The 18,936-nt window shown below is 42.0% G+C and overlaps 1 protein-coding gene across 1 annotated transcript in view; it reads left to right on the forward strand.

Annotated features, from left to right (window-relative positions):
- The window catches only part of LOC139264363 (protein Jumonji-like), a 447,980-nt gene that overhangs the window by 362,824 nt on the left and 66,220 nt on the right, over positions 1-18,936 (forward strand). The window contains exon 8 of the mRNA XM_070880677.1: positions 16,899-17,386. Within this exon, the coding sequence (XP_070736778.1) occupies positions 16,899-17,386 (488 nt within the window). The remainder of the gene's footprint in view (positions 1-16,898; positions 17,387-18,936) is intronic.

An 18,936-nucleotide genomic window follows, 5' to 3' on the forward strand; every position in this document is an offset into this window, starting at 1 on the left:
TTTTGATATTGTGCAGAGTGTATAAGTATGTTTGAAAGATTGTGGTCAGAACCTCTGCTATTTCCTCTGACATCATTCAGTATTGTAGGACTCATGCCAACAGGGCCCATTGCCTGTTCCAGCAACTTTTCAGTACCTACTTCCTTACCTATAGTTATCCAATCTAATTGCTGCACCTCTTATTTATGTATTTATGTATCGTGTATATATCCTGTTTTCTTTTCCTTAACCAGCTTCCTATCCGTGACATTCAATACTGTGTGCCATAATTTAACCAACAATTCTCCCTTATCAACTCGCACCTTATCAAATGCCTTTGGCAAATCCATACACACAACATCAATGATATTTATTTTATTGATGTACCATTAATAACATTTATTTTATTGATGTACCATTATATCCTCAAAGAGCTCTGTTAAGTTTGTCAGACATGGTTTGCTTTTACAAATCAATATTGGCTGTCGTTAATTAACTTATGTCTTTTCACGTGAATATTAACTTATTATGGCCTCTGGAAGTTTATTTGCTACGAATATTAGGCTGAGTAACCAGTCTATAAGTTACCTGGTTTATTCCTTCCTCCTTCTTTGAACAGAGATGTCACATTGGCAACTCTCCAGTCTTTTGGCACGGTTTCCATATCTAAGAATGTTTGAAAGAATGTGGTCAGAGCCTCTGCTATTTCCTCTCTGACATCACTCAGTATTGCAGGACTCATGCCAACAGGGCTCATTACCTGTTCCAACAAATTTCCTTATCTATAATTATCCAATCTAATTGATCCACATATTCCTCTTGTACCCTTCCATTCCGACTATTACACTCTTCTATGAAAACTGGTAAACTACTAATTTAATATCTTCCCAATTCCTCCATAAGATTTAATTTCCCTCTATTAATTGGCCCAGCCCTTTCTGGAACTATGCTTTTACTTGTACTGCTTCACTTTGTTCTGTGCCAGTCTTTCTTCATACTTTCTCTTAGCCTTTCTAATCTTGTTTTATTCCACTCTACATTTAATATATTTGGCTTAACTTTCTATTATATTATTAGCTCTAGTTTCTGTTCCACCAGCTGTTGGGGAAATGTCTGGTCTGACATTTTTCCCATTGTCTAATTCCCCAATTTTCTTTACAGTTCATCAAAATTGTCTGCTGTTTCCGAGAGGTTTCCCTACCTTTGCGTTAGTTACTTGCCTCATTTCATTTCTTAGAACTAGATCCAGTACTGCCTCTTCCCTAGTTATTGAGTTCCAGGGCCGGTACAAGTTTTTCATCTCTTTCTCCATCACTGATGCTGTCACATCAGTAATGGGATGGAGAAAAAAATAAATAGGCTTCAGGCCTAAACCCATCACCATACTGCTTTGAAATGGGCAGTGAGGAAATGTGACCTTTACATTCATTCACCTCCTCCCAGCTATTCAGGAATTCTGGCACAGAAGAAGACACTCTGTGGGGAATCATAGGTGCACATCCACTCTGTGACTCACCACCTAACTATTACTGCATCTACACACTGCTACTTTGATCAGTTTGGTTTTGAAAAGTCCAAGGCCCTAAGTGTAAACAAGATTTGGAGGTCACCATGAGGGAATCCACGAGTGACTAATGCATGCTAAGCATCTGAGTGTCATGTTGACAGTCAGTGTCTTGCAAATGGGCATTGATCCTGGCTTCTTACCTGCCCCGCGGCCCTTCTCCTGGCCCTGCCCCATGGTCCTGGCCCCGCCCCTCAGCCCCTTTCTGGCCCCGCCCTGCGTCACCTCTCCTGGCCCCCTTCCTGGCCTCGCTCTTCGTCGCCCCTCTTCTGGCCCCTCCACCATTGGCAGTCATGCCTTCTGCTGCCTAGATCCTATGCTCTGGAATTCCCTTCTTAAATTTCTCTGCTTCTCCACTTCTCTCACCTCCTTTAAGTCGCTCCATAAAACCTACCTCTTTGACCGTGCTTTTGGTCACCTCCTAATATCTCTGTGGCTTGCTATCAGATTTTGTCTGCTAACGCTCCATGGGAGCGCTTTGGGATGTTTCTAATACGTTGAAGGCTCTATAGAAATGCAAATTGTTTGTTTTACATGAGCATTGGAATCCACTGTACTGCAGTGCCACAGTGAGTTTACAGTAAGCTAAGTCCAGAATCTTAGGGCTGGAAATTGGCCTCCCTTTGCACCTCCTGTTAGCGCCACCAGGGACGCTATCGGCTTTGCCAATGGGCGCGGCTAGAGTACTGATACCTGGGAAATTCCTGTCGAGGTTTGCGGTGGCAGTAACCCCTAGTGCCACGATCTCTTGTGCATCGCTCCAGACCTGAACATCGGTTCCGCCCCCTAGCGCTGCACCGCTACCGTCCCTCTTGCCGGCTTTAGTGCTCCGAGGGAAGCGGTAGTGTTTGATTTAGCGCTCAGCTTAATTCCTGGAGCGCTAAACCGGACGTTCGTGTTGGAGTCACTCGTGCAGCGCCCGAAACTATTTTTGCGCAACCACAAAAGTTAGCCCCCCAAATGGGGTGTTATGCAATTTTGCCCCCTTAGCATTATTAATTAATTAGTCAGAATCAAGTCGTTAGAAGTAGTATGAGAACCAAACAATGTCAGAGTAAGACCATACCTCAACTCTTAAAGATTGAAATAAAGCCATTGACTGAGAGCACTATCTATCGCAGACCATGGAAGTAGTAGTGTCACAGTTATCAAATGACAAATTCTTCAGCAATGCTTAAAGCAAATTGTGGCTACTACCGCATGCGATTTAATGTAGACATTAAAGTTGTGCACTTTCATTGTCCTAGGCTGAAGAAGAGTACCGTTCGGGATTATTTAAGCTCCAGAAATTTTCCAACATCCAATGTTACAGATGCTAGATAATATTGAAGGATTGGGAGTTTTTATAGATGCTATCCTGATTTGGGAATACGTGCAAGTTCATAGTACAAGAAATCATACAAATAGGACACCTAAGCAGAAGGACTACAGGCATATAGTTTTAATCATTTGTAAGCCACCAAACACATGAAAAAAAAACAAGCAACAGAAAAGACTACAACAACTTGGCACAGTGAATCATTTAGATAAGGTCTTTCTTAATTTGTCTGGTGTGAAAAATCATTAAGAAAACCACTTTATAAAGACCATGAAGGAAAGTTGGGAACAATATCATTTAATTCAAATCAAATCAATATTTAGTCATCATAGGCTACATTTCATTTTTGTTCTGAAGTTGAAAAAATAACTAATTCAAGAGTTCAAATGTAATTGTGCAGAAATGTAGTGAAGCCCACAGATTCAAGCATACCTCTTCACCAAAGTACCCACAATACAGTGGGAAAGTTGCTCAAGTGGGAAATAAACTTGAAGAAAACAAGATCCATATGCACATTCAGCCCTGCTTGATTATCATAATACAACTGGAGATGACTTAGAGTTACCAGCAGAATTCTCTCAAATCTGAGAGATGATGCAGACGTTGTAGTGAAGAAGGAGGAGTGTGAAATATTAGAGGGGCTAAACATCGTGCGAGAGGAAGTATTAAGGAGTCTAGCATCTTTGAATGTAGATAAATCGCCAGGCCCAGATGAAATATATCCTAGGCTATTATGATAATCAAGGGAGTAAATAACAGAAGCTCTGACCATCATTTGCCAATCTTCTCTGTCTACAGGCGTGGTACTGGAGGACTGCTAACGTTGTACCGGGGGGAAAGGGACAGACCGAGTAATTACAGGCCAGTCAGTCTAACCTCGGTGGTAGGAAAATTATTGGAAAAAATTCTGGAAACAGTATAAATTGTCATTTAGAAAGCACGGATTAATAAAGGACAGTCAGCATGGATTTGTTATGGGAAGGTCGTGTTTGACTAACATCATTGAATTTTTTGAGGAGGTAATGAGGAGGGTTGATGAGGGTAGTGCATTGATGTAGTCTATATGGATTTTAGCAAGGCCTTTGACAAGGTGCTATATGGCAGGTTGGTCAGAAAAGTAAAAGCTCTTGGGAGCCAAGGAAAAGTGGCATGTTGGATCCAAAATTGGCTCAGTGACAGGAAGTAAAAGGGTAATGGTTGATGGGTGTTTTTGTGACTGGAAGACTGTTTCCAATAGGGTTCCACTGTGCTCAGTACTCGATCCCTTGCTTTCTGTGGTATATATCAATGATTTAGACTTCAGTGCAGGGGACTGAATTAAGAAGTTTGCAGATGACCAAGGCTGGGAACTCAACATCCAAGGGTATTCAACATTTAGGAAGGATAGACAGAAAGGAAAAGGAGGCGGGGTGGCGTTGCTGGTTAAAGAGGAAATTAATGCAATTGTAAGGAAAGACATTAGCTTGGATGATGTGGAATTGGTATGGGTGGAGCTACGGAATACCAAAGGGCAGAAAACGCTAGTGGGAGTTATGTACAGACCTCCAAACAGTAGTAGTGATGTTGGGGAGGGCATCAAACAGAAAATTAGGGATGCATGCAATAAAGGTGCAGCAGTTATCATGGGTGACTTTAATATGCACATAGATTGAGCTAACCAAACTGGAAACAATACAGTGGAGGAGGATTTCTTGGAGGGCATAAGGGATGGTTTTCGAGACCAATATGTCGAGGATCCAACTAGGGGGGAGGCCATCTTAGACTGGGTGTTGTGTAATGAGAGAGGATTAATTAGCAATCTCATTGTGCGAGGCCTCTTGGGGAAGAGTGACCATAATATGGTGGAATTCTGCATTAGGATGGAGAATGAAACAGTTAATTCAGAGACCATGGTCCAGAACTTAAAGAAGGGTAACGTTGAAAGGTATGAGGCATGAATTGGCTAGGATAGATTGGCGAATGATACTTAAGGGGTTGACAGTGGATGGGCAATGGCAGACATTTAGAGACCGCATGGATGAACTACAACAATTGTACATCCCTGTCTGGCGTAAAAATAAAAAAGGGAAGGTGGCTCAACCGTGGCTATCAAGGGAAATCACGGATAGTATTAAAGCCAAGGAAGTGGCATACAAATTGGCCAGAAATAGCAGCGAACCCGGGGACTGGGAGAAATTTAGAACTCGGCAGAGGAGGACAAAGGATTTGATTAGGGCAGGGAAAATAGAGTACGAGAGGAAGCTTGTAGGGAACATTAAAATGAACTGCAAAAGCTTCTATAGATATGTAAAGAGAAAAAGGTTAGTAAAGACAATCGTAGGTCCCTTGCAGTCAGAATCAGGGGAAGTCATAACGGGGAACAAAGAAATGGCAGACCAATTGAACAAATACTTTGGTTCGGCATTCACTAAGGAGGACACGAACAACCTTCCGGATATAAAAGGGGTCAGAGGGTCTAGTAAGAAGGAGGAACTGAGGGAAATCCTTATTAGTCGGCAAAATTGTGTTGGGGAAATTGATGGGACTGAAGGCCCATAAATCCCCAGGACCTGATGGTCTGCATCCCAGAGTACTTAAGGAGGTGGCCTTGGAAATAGTGGATGCATTGACAGTCATTTTCCAACATTCCATACACTCTGGATCAGTTCCTATGGAGTGGAGGGTAGCCAATGTAACCCCACTTTTTAAAAAAGGAGGGAGAGAGAAAACGGGGAATTATAGACCGGTCAGCCTGACATCGGTAGTGGGTAAAATGATGGCATCAATTATTAAGGCTGTCATAGCAGCGCATTTGGAAAGAGGTGACATGATAGGTCCAAGTCAGCATGGATTTGTGAAAGGGAAATCATGCTTGACAAATCTTCTGGAATTTTTTGAGGATGTTTCCAGTAGAGTGGACAAGGGAGAACCAGTTGATGTGGTATATTTGGACTTTCAGAAGGCTTTCGACAAGGTCCCACACAAGAGTTTAATGTGCAAAGTTAAAGCACATGGGATTGGGGGTAGTGTGCTGACGTGGATTGAGAACTGGTTGTCAGACAGGCAGCAAAGAGTAGGAGTAAATGGGTACTTTTCAGAATGGCAGGCAGTGACTAGTGGAGTACTGCAAGGTTCTGTGCTGGGGCCCCAGCTGTTTACATTGTACATTAATGATTTAGACGAGGGGATTAAATGGAGTATCTCCAAATTTGCGGATGACACTATGTTGGGTGGCAGTGTGAGCTGCGAGGAGGATGCTATGAGGCTGCAGAGTGACTTGGATAGGTTAGGTGAGTGGGCAAATGCATGGCAGATGACGTATAATGTGGATAAATGTGAGGTTATCCACTTTGGTGGTAAAAACAGAGAGACAGACTATTATCTGAATGGTGACAGATTAGGAAAAGGGGAGGTGCAACGAGACCTGGGTGTCATGGTACATCAGTCATTGAAGATTGGCATGCAGGTGCAGCAGGCGGTTAAGAAAGCAAATGGCATGTTGGCCTTCATAGCGAGGGGATTTGAGTACAGGGGCAGAGAGGTGTTACTACAGTTGTACAGGGCCTTGGTGAGGCCACACCTGGAGTATTGTGTACAGTTTTGGTCTCCTAACTTGAGGAAGGACATTCTTGCTATTGAGGGAGTGCAGCGCAGGTTCACCAGACTGATTCCCGGGATGACGGGACTGACATATCAAGAAAGACTGGATCAACTGGGCTTGTAGTCACTGGAGTTCAGAAGAATGAGAGGAGATCTCATAGAAACGTTTAAAATTCTGACGCGTTTAGACAGGTTAGATGCAGGAAGAATGTTCCCAATGTTGGGGAAGTCCAGAACCAGGGGTCACAGTCGAAGGATAAGGGGTAAGCCATTTAGGACCGAGATGAGGAGAAACTCCTTCACCCAGAGAGTGGTGAACCTGTGGAATTCTCTACCACAGAAAGTTGTTGAGGCTAATTCACTAAATATATTCAAAAAGGAGTTAGATGTAGTCCTTACCACTAGGTGGATCAAGGGATATGGCGAGAAAGCAGGAATGGGGTACTGAAGTTGCATGTTCAGCCATGAACTCATTGAATGGCGGTGCAGGCTCGAAGGGCCGAATGGCCTACTCCTGCACCTATTTTCTATGTTTCTATGATATAAAAACTGTCCATGTCGTTGATAGTGAGGAAGAAAGCTGTAGATTTCAAGAAGATATCAATGGACTTGTCAGGTGGGCAGAAAAGTGGCAAATGGAATTCAGTCCGGACAAGTGTGAGGTAATGCATTTGGGGAGGGATAACAAGCAAGGAATACACAAATAATAAGATACTGGGACGTGTATAAGAACAGAGGGAGGGACCTTGGATATGTCCACATATCCCTGAAGGTAGCAGGACAGGTTAATAAAATGATTAAGAAAGTATACGGGATACTTTCCTTTATTAGCTGAGGCATGGAATATAAGAGCAGAGAGGTGTGCTGGAACTGTATAACACATTAGTTAGGCCACAGCTAGAGTACTGCGTACAGTTCTGGTCACCACATTACAGGAAAGATGTGATTGCACTAGCGAGGTTCCAGAGGAGATTTATGAGGATGTTGCCAGGACTGAAGAATTTTAGAGGAAAGATTGGATAAGCTGGCGTTGTTTTCTATGGAACAGGGGAGGCTGCAGTGAGATTTAATTGAGGTGTATAAAAATTGAGGGGCCTTGATAGAGTGGATAGGAAGGAACTATTTTGCTTAGCGAGGGGGCATCGATTTGAAATAATTGGTAGAAGAATTCGAGGAGAGTTGAGAAATGTTTTCACGTAGAGAGTGATGGGAGTCTGGAACGCACTGCGTAAAAGGGTGAAAGAGGCAGAAACCCTCGTCGTACTTGGATATGCACTTGTCATAACCTACAAGGCTATGGAAGGATTAGGCTCTTTTTCAGCCGATACAGGCACGATGGGCCAAATGGCCGCCTCCTGTGCCGTAAATTTCTATGATTCTATAATTCTTGATGGAACACACAATGAAAACAACACTTCCCTCAGATGACTGCGCAAACTATAAATTATTTTAAAAGTTTCACAACTTTTTTTTTTCCAGCACAGCAAAAGTAAGCAAAAGAGTTATTCTGATGAGGACCGACTCATTTAAAAAGCTTCACTACCAGATCATGTAGTGAGGCTAAATGCACCTGAGAAAAATGAATGGAAATCATAAGAACATAACAAATGAGTATGCCATTCGGCCCCTCGAGCCTGCTTCACCATTCAATAAGATCATGGCTGATCTTCTACCTCAACTCCACCTCCCCGCACTATTCCTATATCCCTTGATTCCGTCAACATTAAAAAATCTTATCGGTCTCTCTCTCGAAATCGGAAATTGTTCTGCGTAACAGCGATGAGCCAATATCATGTATTGTAAGTGCAGGTGATGAACAATTGAGAAGAAAAGAAACCTCATTAAAATATTCGAAAGGTTGGAGCCAGTGCAAGAAGAGCCAATAAAAGAAACTGATCAACAATGACTGGAACGAAGATGCCCAACCAGAAACCGAGAACCACTTGATACAGTAGACTTGAAGGATACCTGCGCCAATAATACAGTGGGGGTGAAATCAGATTTCACAGTTGGGCGATAGTGAATTAGAAGCCCGCTTTACACCCTGCCGATTTTCTTTAAATGGAAAAGAAACGCGGGTGGGGTGTAAAGCAAGCTGACCATTCACTATTGCCTGTTTTGAACCACTGCCGAAGTTCCTTTTTTAAAAACATAGTTTCCTGAAGGAATGAGAAAAGTAATGATATTTTAAGTTTTTAGTGCCCCTATAATTTTTCTCCTGGGTTGCTCACAGCAGTGTCCAGCAGATTAATCTTTTATTCCTGGAGACACCAGGACAATCCTGGAGGGTTGGCAACCTTACTTGGCTGTCTTGCCAACAAAAATAAACCTTCTGGTGAACTTTGGTGGCTGAGGTGAGGGATGTCTGTCTTAGTGGGGTTCTATATGTTGCACCCTGTCTACCCTGAAGCAGAGTAAAGCTTCTGCTACTCTTCCTCAATAGTGTACCACGGAAGAACGCCAGTTCCGCAGCAGCAGTTGCATTAGGTTGCCAGTTTTATGATGGTGCTGAGCTGAATTGATTTACTTGCTGATCCCTGGTACTGGTGTCCTGCCACTGGAGATCAGCCATTCTTCTGCTAGATCCAACCATTGAGAGAATGTAGCTATGTGTCTTGTATATTATAGTGACTACCACTGCTACTTAAGGGAAAATATTTTTCTGTGCCAATTCAGTGAGAGGCACTGTTTCAAAAGATTCATTTGAGTTTCAGAATTATGAAGTATCCTTCAAAAATAATTTAAAAGTGGAAATAAGAAAAACATTGGGCCATCTAACGTAATGTGGCCAGCTGCTTCATGCTCTCATTGGAGAGGAACAACCAGTTAGGAAGCGCTGCCTCACTTAATGGCCAGTGTTCGCACACCAAAGAAATGCTCATGATGGATTAAGTCAATATATCTCCTTTCAGGCGCTTAAGACATCCAAAAATTTTATCCACTTTAGCTGAGAATGATAACCATTTGGCACAAGGTGAGTATGAGGGAGGAAAGGTACAGTGCACATTATAATATTAGGATTTATCTATTGCTTTTTATGAATGGTATGCTTTGGTGGGGGAGTAAAAGTGTGCCCTTTGTAAGTTTGAGGAAAGAATTAGCCATTTTGGACCACCCCATACCCCATGAAACGAGCATAATGAAATTGATCTGAAGAAGTGAAAATTACATGGCTATGTAACTGTGTAACTGATTGTTATTTACGTTTTACACGTAGATTGAGCACTATCTATTAAATCTCAATAGGATGTGGTGACACTGTCAAGGGTGCATTTATTGTATGATCCCCAGTTGTCCTGAGATGGTGTTGGACCGCAGCTTGATATGATTTTGTTTATAAACGACTAAGTGGCCTCCATTTGGAGACAGACACTTATGCCTGGATTTTGTCGTGGTAATGACGGCGAAACTGTGGTGCTCGCCATCATTATCTCGCTGAAACTGACAGCAGTTTCAGGATTTAGCACATGCACAGGTAAATGCGAAAATTCAGACGTTGTGATCGGTCATTCCCTGCACCGCCACAGGTTGCATTGTGGACCAGATTCAGATCACACTGAAAGACGAAAACTTCCCCTATCACGCTGAAATATCGCTGTTAACCATTTCCCCCACCTCCCTGCTGAAAAAATTAGGCCTTGTTAAAAGAGGTGTAACTGAGTTTTTAATGTCGCATTGACTGCTGAACAGCCATTCTGGCCAACGTTCCCTATATGCTGTATGAATGCATGGCCGCACAGCTCTGTGCCGGTCCCTCGCTTTACTTTTTCAATGTTAAGTTTTGCACTACTGTGAATAACCCGTGCAACCCTTTAAAGGGGTCGTGCACCAAAAAAAAATAGGGGGAACATTGGTTCTGCCCCATAAAAATTGATTTTAATATTTGTGAAATGTAACAGTTTTCCATTAATCTGATTAAGAACTACCTGGTTTTTAACATTTAAAAATTTTTTTTTTTGATATTTCAGCTTCTACCATAATCCTATGTGTATGTCTCAATCTTTATTTCACTCTCTAAAATTTATAAAAAGTAAATTAGAATCTTAACTTCCTAGTTTGCTGTATGTGAGAATTCTTCAATGCGATTGGCTGCTTAGTCTGCTTGATGACATCACTTTTACTGGTTGCTGGGGATTCACTTGATCTGGCACCAGATTGAAACAAAGGTTGGGAGAGCTGAAATTCACGCCACAGAGACCACTTGATCTTTGTGGACAGCTTTCTTCGAGGTCAGCAGCAATCACTGTTGCTTCGCCACTGACTACAAAATCCAGGACATAGTGTAGGACTGCAAGTCGTGTGAAGGCCAGATCAGGTAGGGGTGGCAGGTTTCCTTCCCAAGAGCATTAGTAATTCAGTTGTGTTTGTACAGCAATCTGCCAAGTTTACGATCAGTTTTTCTGGTGCCAACCCACAAATTAATCAGATTTTTGAGTTCATTTTCACATGACTTATGAGGCAAGGTTGAGTAGGTTGGGCCTCTACTCAGAAGAATGAAAGGTGATCTTATCGAAATGTATCGAAGCAGTAGAAGGAAGTTTGGAAAAGCAAAATTCAGTCAGGCAGAGTCAGCATGGATTTATGAAGGGGATGTCATGTTTGACAAATTTTTGCTGGAGTTCTTTGAGGATGTAATGAACAGGGTGGATAAAGGGGAACCAGTGGATGTGGTGTATTTGGATTTCCAGAAGGCACTTGACATGGTGCCACATAAAAGGTTACTGCACAAGATAAAAGTTCACGGGGTTGGGGATAATATATTAGCATAGATAGAGGATTGGCTAACTAACAGAAAACAGAGAGTCGGGATAAATGGTTCATTCTCTGGTTGGCAACCAGTAACTAGTGTGGTGCCGCAGGGATCAGTGCTGGGACCCCAACTATTTACAATCTATATTAACAACTTGGAAGAAGGGACTGAGTGTAAAGTAGCCAAGTTTGCTGACGATACAAAGATGGGAGGAAAAGCAATGTGTGAGGAGGAATACACACAAAATCTGCAAAAGGACGTAGACAGGCTAAGTGAGTGGGCAAACATTTGGCAGATGGAGTATAATGTTGGAAAAGTGTGAGGTCATGCACTTTGGCAGAAAAAAATCAAAGACCAAGTTATTATTTAAATAGAGAAAGATTGCAAAGTGCCGCAGTACAGCGGGACCTGGGGGTACTTGTGCATGAAACACAAAAGGATAGTATGCAGGTACAGCAAGTGATCAGGAAGGCCAATGGTATCTTGGCCTTTATTACAAAAGGGATGGAGTATAAAAGCAGGGCAGTCTTAGTACAGCTATATAAGATATTGGTGAGGCCACGCCTGGAATACTGCATGCAGTTTTGGTTTCCATATTTACAAAAGGATATACTTGCTTTGGAGGCAGTTCAGAGAAGGTTCACTAGGTTGATTCCGGGGATGAAGGGGTTGACTTATGAGGAAAGGTTGAGTAGGTTGGGTCTCTACTCATTGGAATTCAGAAGAATGAGAGGTGATCTTATCGTAAAATATAAGATTATGAGGGGGCTTGACAAGGTGGATGCAGAGAGGATGTTTCCACTGATGGGGGAGACTAAAACTAGAGGGCATGATCTTAGAATAAGGGGTCGCCCATTTAATACAGAGATGAGAAATTTCTTCTCTGAGAGTTGTAAATCTGTGGAATTTGCTGCCTCGGAGAGTTGTGGAAGCTGGGACATTGAATAAATTTAAGACAGAAATAGTTTCTTGAGTGATAAGAGGATAACGGGTTATGGGGAGACGGCGGGGAAGTGGACCTGAGTCCATGATCAGATCAGTCATGATCTTATTGAATGGCGGAGCAGGCTCGAGGGGCCATATGGTCTACTCCTGTTCCTATTTCTTATGTTAATTTGCCATGATGGGACTTGGCTCGTAACCTTTAGGTACTTTGGCCTGTCCCATAATCTCACTACAATGTACCTATCAAATAAAATTTAAAACTCTGGAGAGTACAAAATATAAACTTAGGACATCTGTGTTGCTACAGATAAAACAAAATGATTGTAGTTGAGCATGTTGATAGATCCAAGCAGTGCGCTAGAATGAAACAGAGTTCAGCTCTACAACCAGAGTTTGAATCTGGTTCAGTTAAAGACCCTCCCAGCAAATAGCTGATGATCAATCCACTGCAAGCCTGTGAAAACTACATTTGAATAAGCTACTACAGGAGGCTGTAACCTGGAGTTCCCATCACACTTTTATTTCCTTATTTTGGTTCCGTGAGTAGATTGTATGTAGACCAGATGCAAGAAACACAGCAGGTCTGTCTAATGGACTAACAAAAATCAAAGAAGGGGAATTAACTCAATGTGATGCCCTGCGAACTCCCGCTGAACAGGAACAAGATAAACTATCCATAATCTAATTTTAATCAGGGAGCCCATTTTCATTTCTTCTTCCTAATACGACAGGAGAGGTGTAGTAGCAAAGTGAGGGTTTACAGCTTGAATCATAGAAGTTTACAGCATGGAAGGAGGCCATTTCAGCCCATTGTGTCTGCACCAGCCAACAAGATGCTATCCAACCTAATCCCACTTTCCAGCTCTTGGTCTGTAACCCTGCAGGTTATGGCACTTCTAGTGCACATCCAAGTACTTTTTAAATATGGTGAGGGTTTCTGCCTTTATTACCCTTTCAGGCAGTGAGTTCCAGACCCCCATAACTCTCTGAAGAAATGTCCTCTTAAATTCCCTCTTCACCTTCTACCAATTACTTTAAATTTATGCCCTCTGGTTGTTGACCCCTCTGCTAAGGGAAATAGGCCACTATATCTCGGCCCCTCATCATTTTATACACCTCAATGAGGTCTCCCCTCAAGTCTCCTCTGTTCCAAGGAAAACAAACTCGGCCTATCCAATCTGTCCTCATAGCTAAGATTCTCCACTCCCGGCAACATCCTCGTAAATCTCTGCACCCTCTTCAGTGCAATCATGTCCTTCCTGTAATGCGGTGACCAGAACTGCATGCAGTACTCCAGCTGTGGCCTAACCAGTGTTTTATACAGTTCAACCGCTGCTCTTATATTCTATGCCTCGGCTAATAAAGGCAAGCATTCCGTATGCCTTCTTAATCACCTTATCTACCTGGCCTGCTACCTTCAGGGATCTGTGGACATCACTCCAAGGTCCCTTTGTTCCTCTACACTTCTCAATGTCCTATCCTTAAATGTGTCTTCTCTTTCCTTGTTAGCCCCCCTGAAATGCATTACGTCACACCTCCTATTAAATTTTATTTGCTACTGTTCTGCCCACCTGACCAGTTGATTGATATCTTCCTATAGTCTGCAGCTTTCTTCTTCATTGTCAACCAACATTATCAAGCATCCTTCCAGTCACAAAAACACCCATCAACCATTACCCTTTGCTTCCTGCCTCTGAACCAATTTTGGATCCAACTTGCCACTTTGCCCTGGATCCCATGGGCTTTTACTTTCGTGATCAGTCTGCCATGTAGGACCCTATCAAAAGCTTTGCTAAAATCCATATACACTACATCCTACGCACTACCCTCATTGACCCTCCTGGTTACCTCCACAAAAAATTCAATCAAGTTAGTCAGACATAACCTTCCCTTAACAAATCCGTGCTGACTTTCCCTGATTAATCTGTGTCTTTCTAAATGTAGATTTATCCTGTCCTTCAGGATTTTTTCCAATAATTTTCCCATTACTGAGGTTAGGCTGACTGGCCTGTAATTACTCGGTCTATTCCTTTCTCCCTTCTTAAACAAAGATACCACATTAGCAGTCTTCCAGTCCTCTGGCACCACACCTGAAGCCAGATAGGATTGGAAAATGATGGTCAAAGCCTCTGCTATTTCCTCTTTTGCTTCACTTAACAACCTGGGATACATTTCATCTGGGCCTGGGGACCTATCCACTTTTAAAGCTGCTAAACCCCTTAATACCTCCCCTCTTACTATGTTTATTTCATCTAATATCTGACCCTTTAGTACTGTAGGCTCTTGTCTGGATTGAGGCTGTCCAAAGTCACTCCATTTTAGCACATTGTTCATCAAAAAAAAAAGCATTGTCCTACCTGGGTTGGATTTGTTCCATTGGTGAAAGGACAGTGTTCTGATAGGCCTGTCAACTTTCCCTTCAAACTGCAGGTAATTTTAAAGACAATATATTTGTGTCTTGCCACTGTTCTGCCCTCCAAAAACTGATACTGATCTGTTGTTGCAAATCATTAACTCTGTCATGTGGTTCTGCTGCAGATTGCATTTTCAATTGTAGTAATGATCGAAATCACACACCTTGGAGCATTCATCCACTTATCTGGGTATAGGGAGGGTTTTGTCTCTATGTAGTATAGTATAGTATAGGCAATCCCTCGTGACGAGGATGGCACTGTGATCTGCCTTGGGTCTCTCTTCCTCTGGATAGAGTGATGCTGTAGAGCATCTGGGAACAGATCACTTCTAATCTTCAGCTGGTAAGTCGGTAGGTATATTTTAATGGGTGGAAGTGCCGTACATTGGGAATTAAATCGACATGTCTGAGAAAGGTAAAGGCAATGTGTTTATAGAGCTTGCATAAATGACTAGAGCTTGGCACTTGTGGTTGGTTGTCACCTAAATATCTTAATGTGATGCTCTGTATTACCTTGATCAGTATCTGTTACATGCTTCCAGATCAGCCATGATAATGAATGGTGGAATAGGCTCGAGGGGCCGTATGGCCTACTCCTGTTCCTATTATGTTCTTATTAAATATACAGTATAGGCTGGATTTTGCTGTAGAAATAACGGTGAGGCTAATGGCGCTTACTATTATTAAAGTATGAATTGACGACTGCACGTGTATAGTTAAATACGGAAATCAGGAAGTTGCTGAACAAGTTGCCGTGCTGTTCCAGAAGCTGCGCTATACCAGTATCTCACTGAAAGACTCAGCATTGAAATACTTGGAATGATGTGAAGTTGTTGTATTAATGTGATAGATACACATTAAACTCTTCAGAAAAAGTTAGTGCTTGTCCATTCCAGTGTATGTAAATTTTTAACGGTGTGGCAAGTCTTAATTACTGCCAAACAACGTCTCTGGTACTGAAAATTAACTTTTACAAGTGTGGAGTCTCATTCCATAATAATTTAATTATTCTTGGAGATTTAAAAAAAAAATGTACATTTAAAAAAAAATTCTTGACTTTTTTTTTAAACTCTCCCTTAATCTCATCATTCTTTCCTCCTCTCTTTATGTTGTTTTCTGTACCTGATTTGACATCAGTCTACACTGCTTATTAATGTTTTTCAATCTGATTGGTTAAGGAGATGCACAGTTGCTTGACCTGATCACATAGGTTCCAGATCCTCTGTAGAGGGCACTGTGCTGTTTTGGCTCTCCCAGTAAGTTCCAGTGCAAAAACCCATAGAAAGTCTGTGGGCAAATGCAAGCATAATGAATGACTGGTGCTGTTTGTTCATCACTGAAAGCAACATCCAGTCTCAGTATGTTTTGAAAGCTGCAAAAAAAAATTCTACTCCATTTTAAAGTCCAACAACATGCATAGCTTAGTTGCTATTCTGTTTTTTTTTAAAACCTTTACTGACGGAGAAGGAAAGTGTAGAGGGAGAACTTTTTTTTGTTGAGCAGGTTCCCAGATGGCGAGTGCATTTAAACTACAACTGTAGAGACAGTGCAAAGTGGTTCATGCTTCATACTGTGAAATGCAGCCTGAATCTGGAGCAGGAAGTCTCACTCTGCTTCAGTGTCAATTCAGACCTTAACGCCTTATTTGCACTACATGTGCTTCGTGTCAGTGTCAAAAAAAATCACTTCATACCGATGCTAACTTCGCAATGTGAATGCACTCAGTAGCATATCTTCCCCTGGCCAGCAGCTCAGGATTTGTTCCTAAGGTTGTGTGAAGCTATGGCTATTCTGTAGTGCACCAGTCCTCACTGTGACCAGAAGACCTGACATGATGGTTCTCTGTAGTGTAATTTTTTTTTAATATTGTGGAATATATTTTTAAATGGGGGAGCGGGGTAAGGGAGGAAAGAAATACTCCTTGAATTGTTCTTCCCCTTTAAGGTATGACCTCTGCTATGAACAGTAGAAATGCAAGCTATTATTTCCTATGTAAACTGCAATTCTTTATTAAAAACTTTGTTACCTTTTTGATTGTAATATAAGATGGTGGTCCTGGAAGCATAATACCTTCTAAAAACACAGGTTGAAGTGGCGTATTTTAAAATCAATCTTTAATTGTGATTAGACATAATTGTTGCTGTTAAAACAGAAAGACCTTAATTAGCCTTTCCATGATTAAAGGAAAAATTACCATAGTCGTATTGATCTGATGGTGAGTAATGTGCAATATTTAATTGATAGAGACAAATAACCTTTCACGGACCTGCTGTTACAAATACAGTTCCAAATATAGTTGCAGTGATGTTGAACTAAACGTTGACCTAATTGATGTGGTTCTCTGTTGTAGGAGGATGTGAGCTGGACTTGGCACGGTTTTATCAGCTGATCAATGACATGGGTGGCATGCAGCAAGTGACTGACCTCAAGAAGTGGAATAAATTGGCAGACATGCTGCGAATCCCTAAAACTGCACAGGACAGGCTGGCCAAGTTACAAGAGGCCTACTGCCAGTTCCTACTCTCCTATGACTCCCTCTCCCAGGAAGAGCACAAGAAGCTGGAGAAAGAGGTGTTGACGGAAAAAGAGAACCTGGAGAAGAAGAAAGGGCCCTTGGAAGCACATTCAGACAACACGTATAAGTCTCAGACTCTGCCCAGGTTTGAGCCAAAAAATGGGCTGGTAAATGGTGTGGTGCATAAAAACGGCTTCCGGAATAAGCTAAAAGAAATAGACACTGAATTGAAAACAGGCAGGCGGCGACTGTTTGCTCAGGAAAAGAAGGAGAGTGAAGAGGACAATGAAGTTCTCAGTGACTTGTACAAGTGTACATACAAGGTGTGTGCATTCACATAATCTACGCCCAAATAGATTCACATTATAATATAATAGTGACTGCACAGTTGCTTGACTTCTAGAATAATATCAGTGATGTAGCTGGGTGTAAAGCAAATGTTTTGTGTTTGGCTCAAGAGCACATTCAAGATGACTCCCCTAGTGCTGGCTATGATTTTTAATACAAATGCCTGCCTGTGCACACGCAGAGTAACTGCTAAATTAGTGACAGCTATTTGACAGAGAAAAAGTTCTTGGGTGCAAGACAAATCTGAATGTCCAAAAAGTTCTTTATTAGTCTTGTGCTTTATTAGGCTTGTGGTGAACACATCATGATCATTTTTAATGTGTGCAGCAGGCATGCAAACCGGTTCTGGCAATACTCTGTTTTGTAATTTCTTTTGGGGAGGGAAGACTCGTTCGAAATGCTGATGCAGGGGAAGGGTGAGATACCCATCTTCTCTAAATAGCTGCAGTGTTGACGTCCTAACATTGCTGCTGTGCAGAGTACAAACTGTAGTTGCACTGGTGCTGGAACAACCCATCTCTCTTTCCAATCTTCCTCTTTCCCCCTCCTCCCCTTTCCCTCTTCCTTCCTTCCTCACCTCCTCCTTCCTTTCTCTCCCCCCTTTGCTCCTCCTCCCCTTCCCAGCCCCCTCAGTTTATCCTCCAGTCTCTGCCCTTCCCTTCCTCCTACCTTCCCACTCTTTCACTCACCACTTCTCCTCCCCCCACTCCCCTTCCACTCCGCTTCTTCCCCACTCCCCTTCTGTAAGCCATTAGTGTAGTTGTGCAACGAAAAGATTTGTGCATTGTGTTTAGTTTTTGTGCAGCAATTCTTGTTATTTCTCCTCTCTCCCTATAGTCACTGAGACAACATGTGCAAAAATGTTAATTGTTGGGAGTTGGTGTACTGTTGAGCCCCTGAATAGAAATGATTGTTTCAAAAATGGGTGTCTTTGGTCTGTCCGGTGTCCTAACTTATGTGATGTCCGTGTCTTTCACTGATTCAAAATTGATCAGCAAATATGAAGAATAATTCTGGCCTTTTTCTAGACACAGTTAATGTTTAGCGTGCTGGTTCTATTTTAATGTTTGTTGCTGGACCAGGAAGGCAGAGTAACTTTGGCATTTCCTGATCCGAGGTTTTTTTGCTTTCAATGTGTAGACCAGATGATAGCCTATTGGCTTAGCTCAAGGATGTTTCTCCTTTTGATGCATGTAAAGCACTTGTTGGCAGAGCTTTACAGTTTAATGACTCATTTTCAGAATTTATTGACTAATTCCCTGACATTTGATGACTGGAGTTTAAACTACCTTGCACTATCACGCTCTTTAGATTAAAGGAATGTTGTAACAAAACTAGTCATCAGCACCTTTCTAGCTAAATGATGACTGTTTTACCTGAAGATCTGATTCAGACTTTGGTACAATTTCACTTGCTCAATAACGTTCTCTGACCTCATCCAATCATCCCATTTTAAAACATAAGAAATTGAATATTCTAAGGGGCTGAAATTCAGGTCGGGGATTTTTCGGCCTGTCCCCAATTC

The sequence above is a fragment of the Pristiophorus japonicus genome, chromosome 5 (genome assembly GCF_044704955.1).
Source record: "Pristiophorus japonicus isolate sPriJap1 chromosome 5, sPriJap1.hap1, whole genome shotgun sequence".
NCBI lineage: Eukaryota > Metazoa > Chordata > Chondrichthyes > Pristiophoridae > Pristiophorus > Pristiophorus japonicus.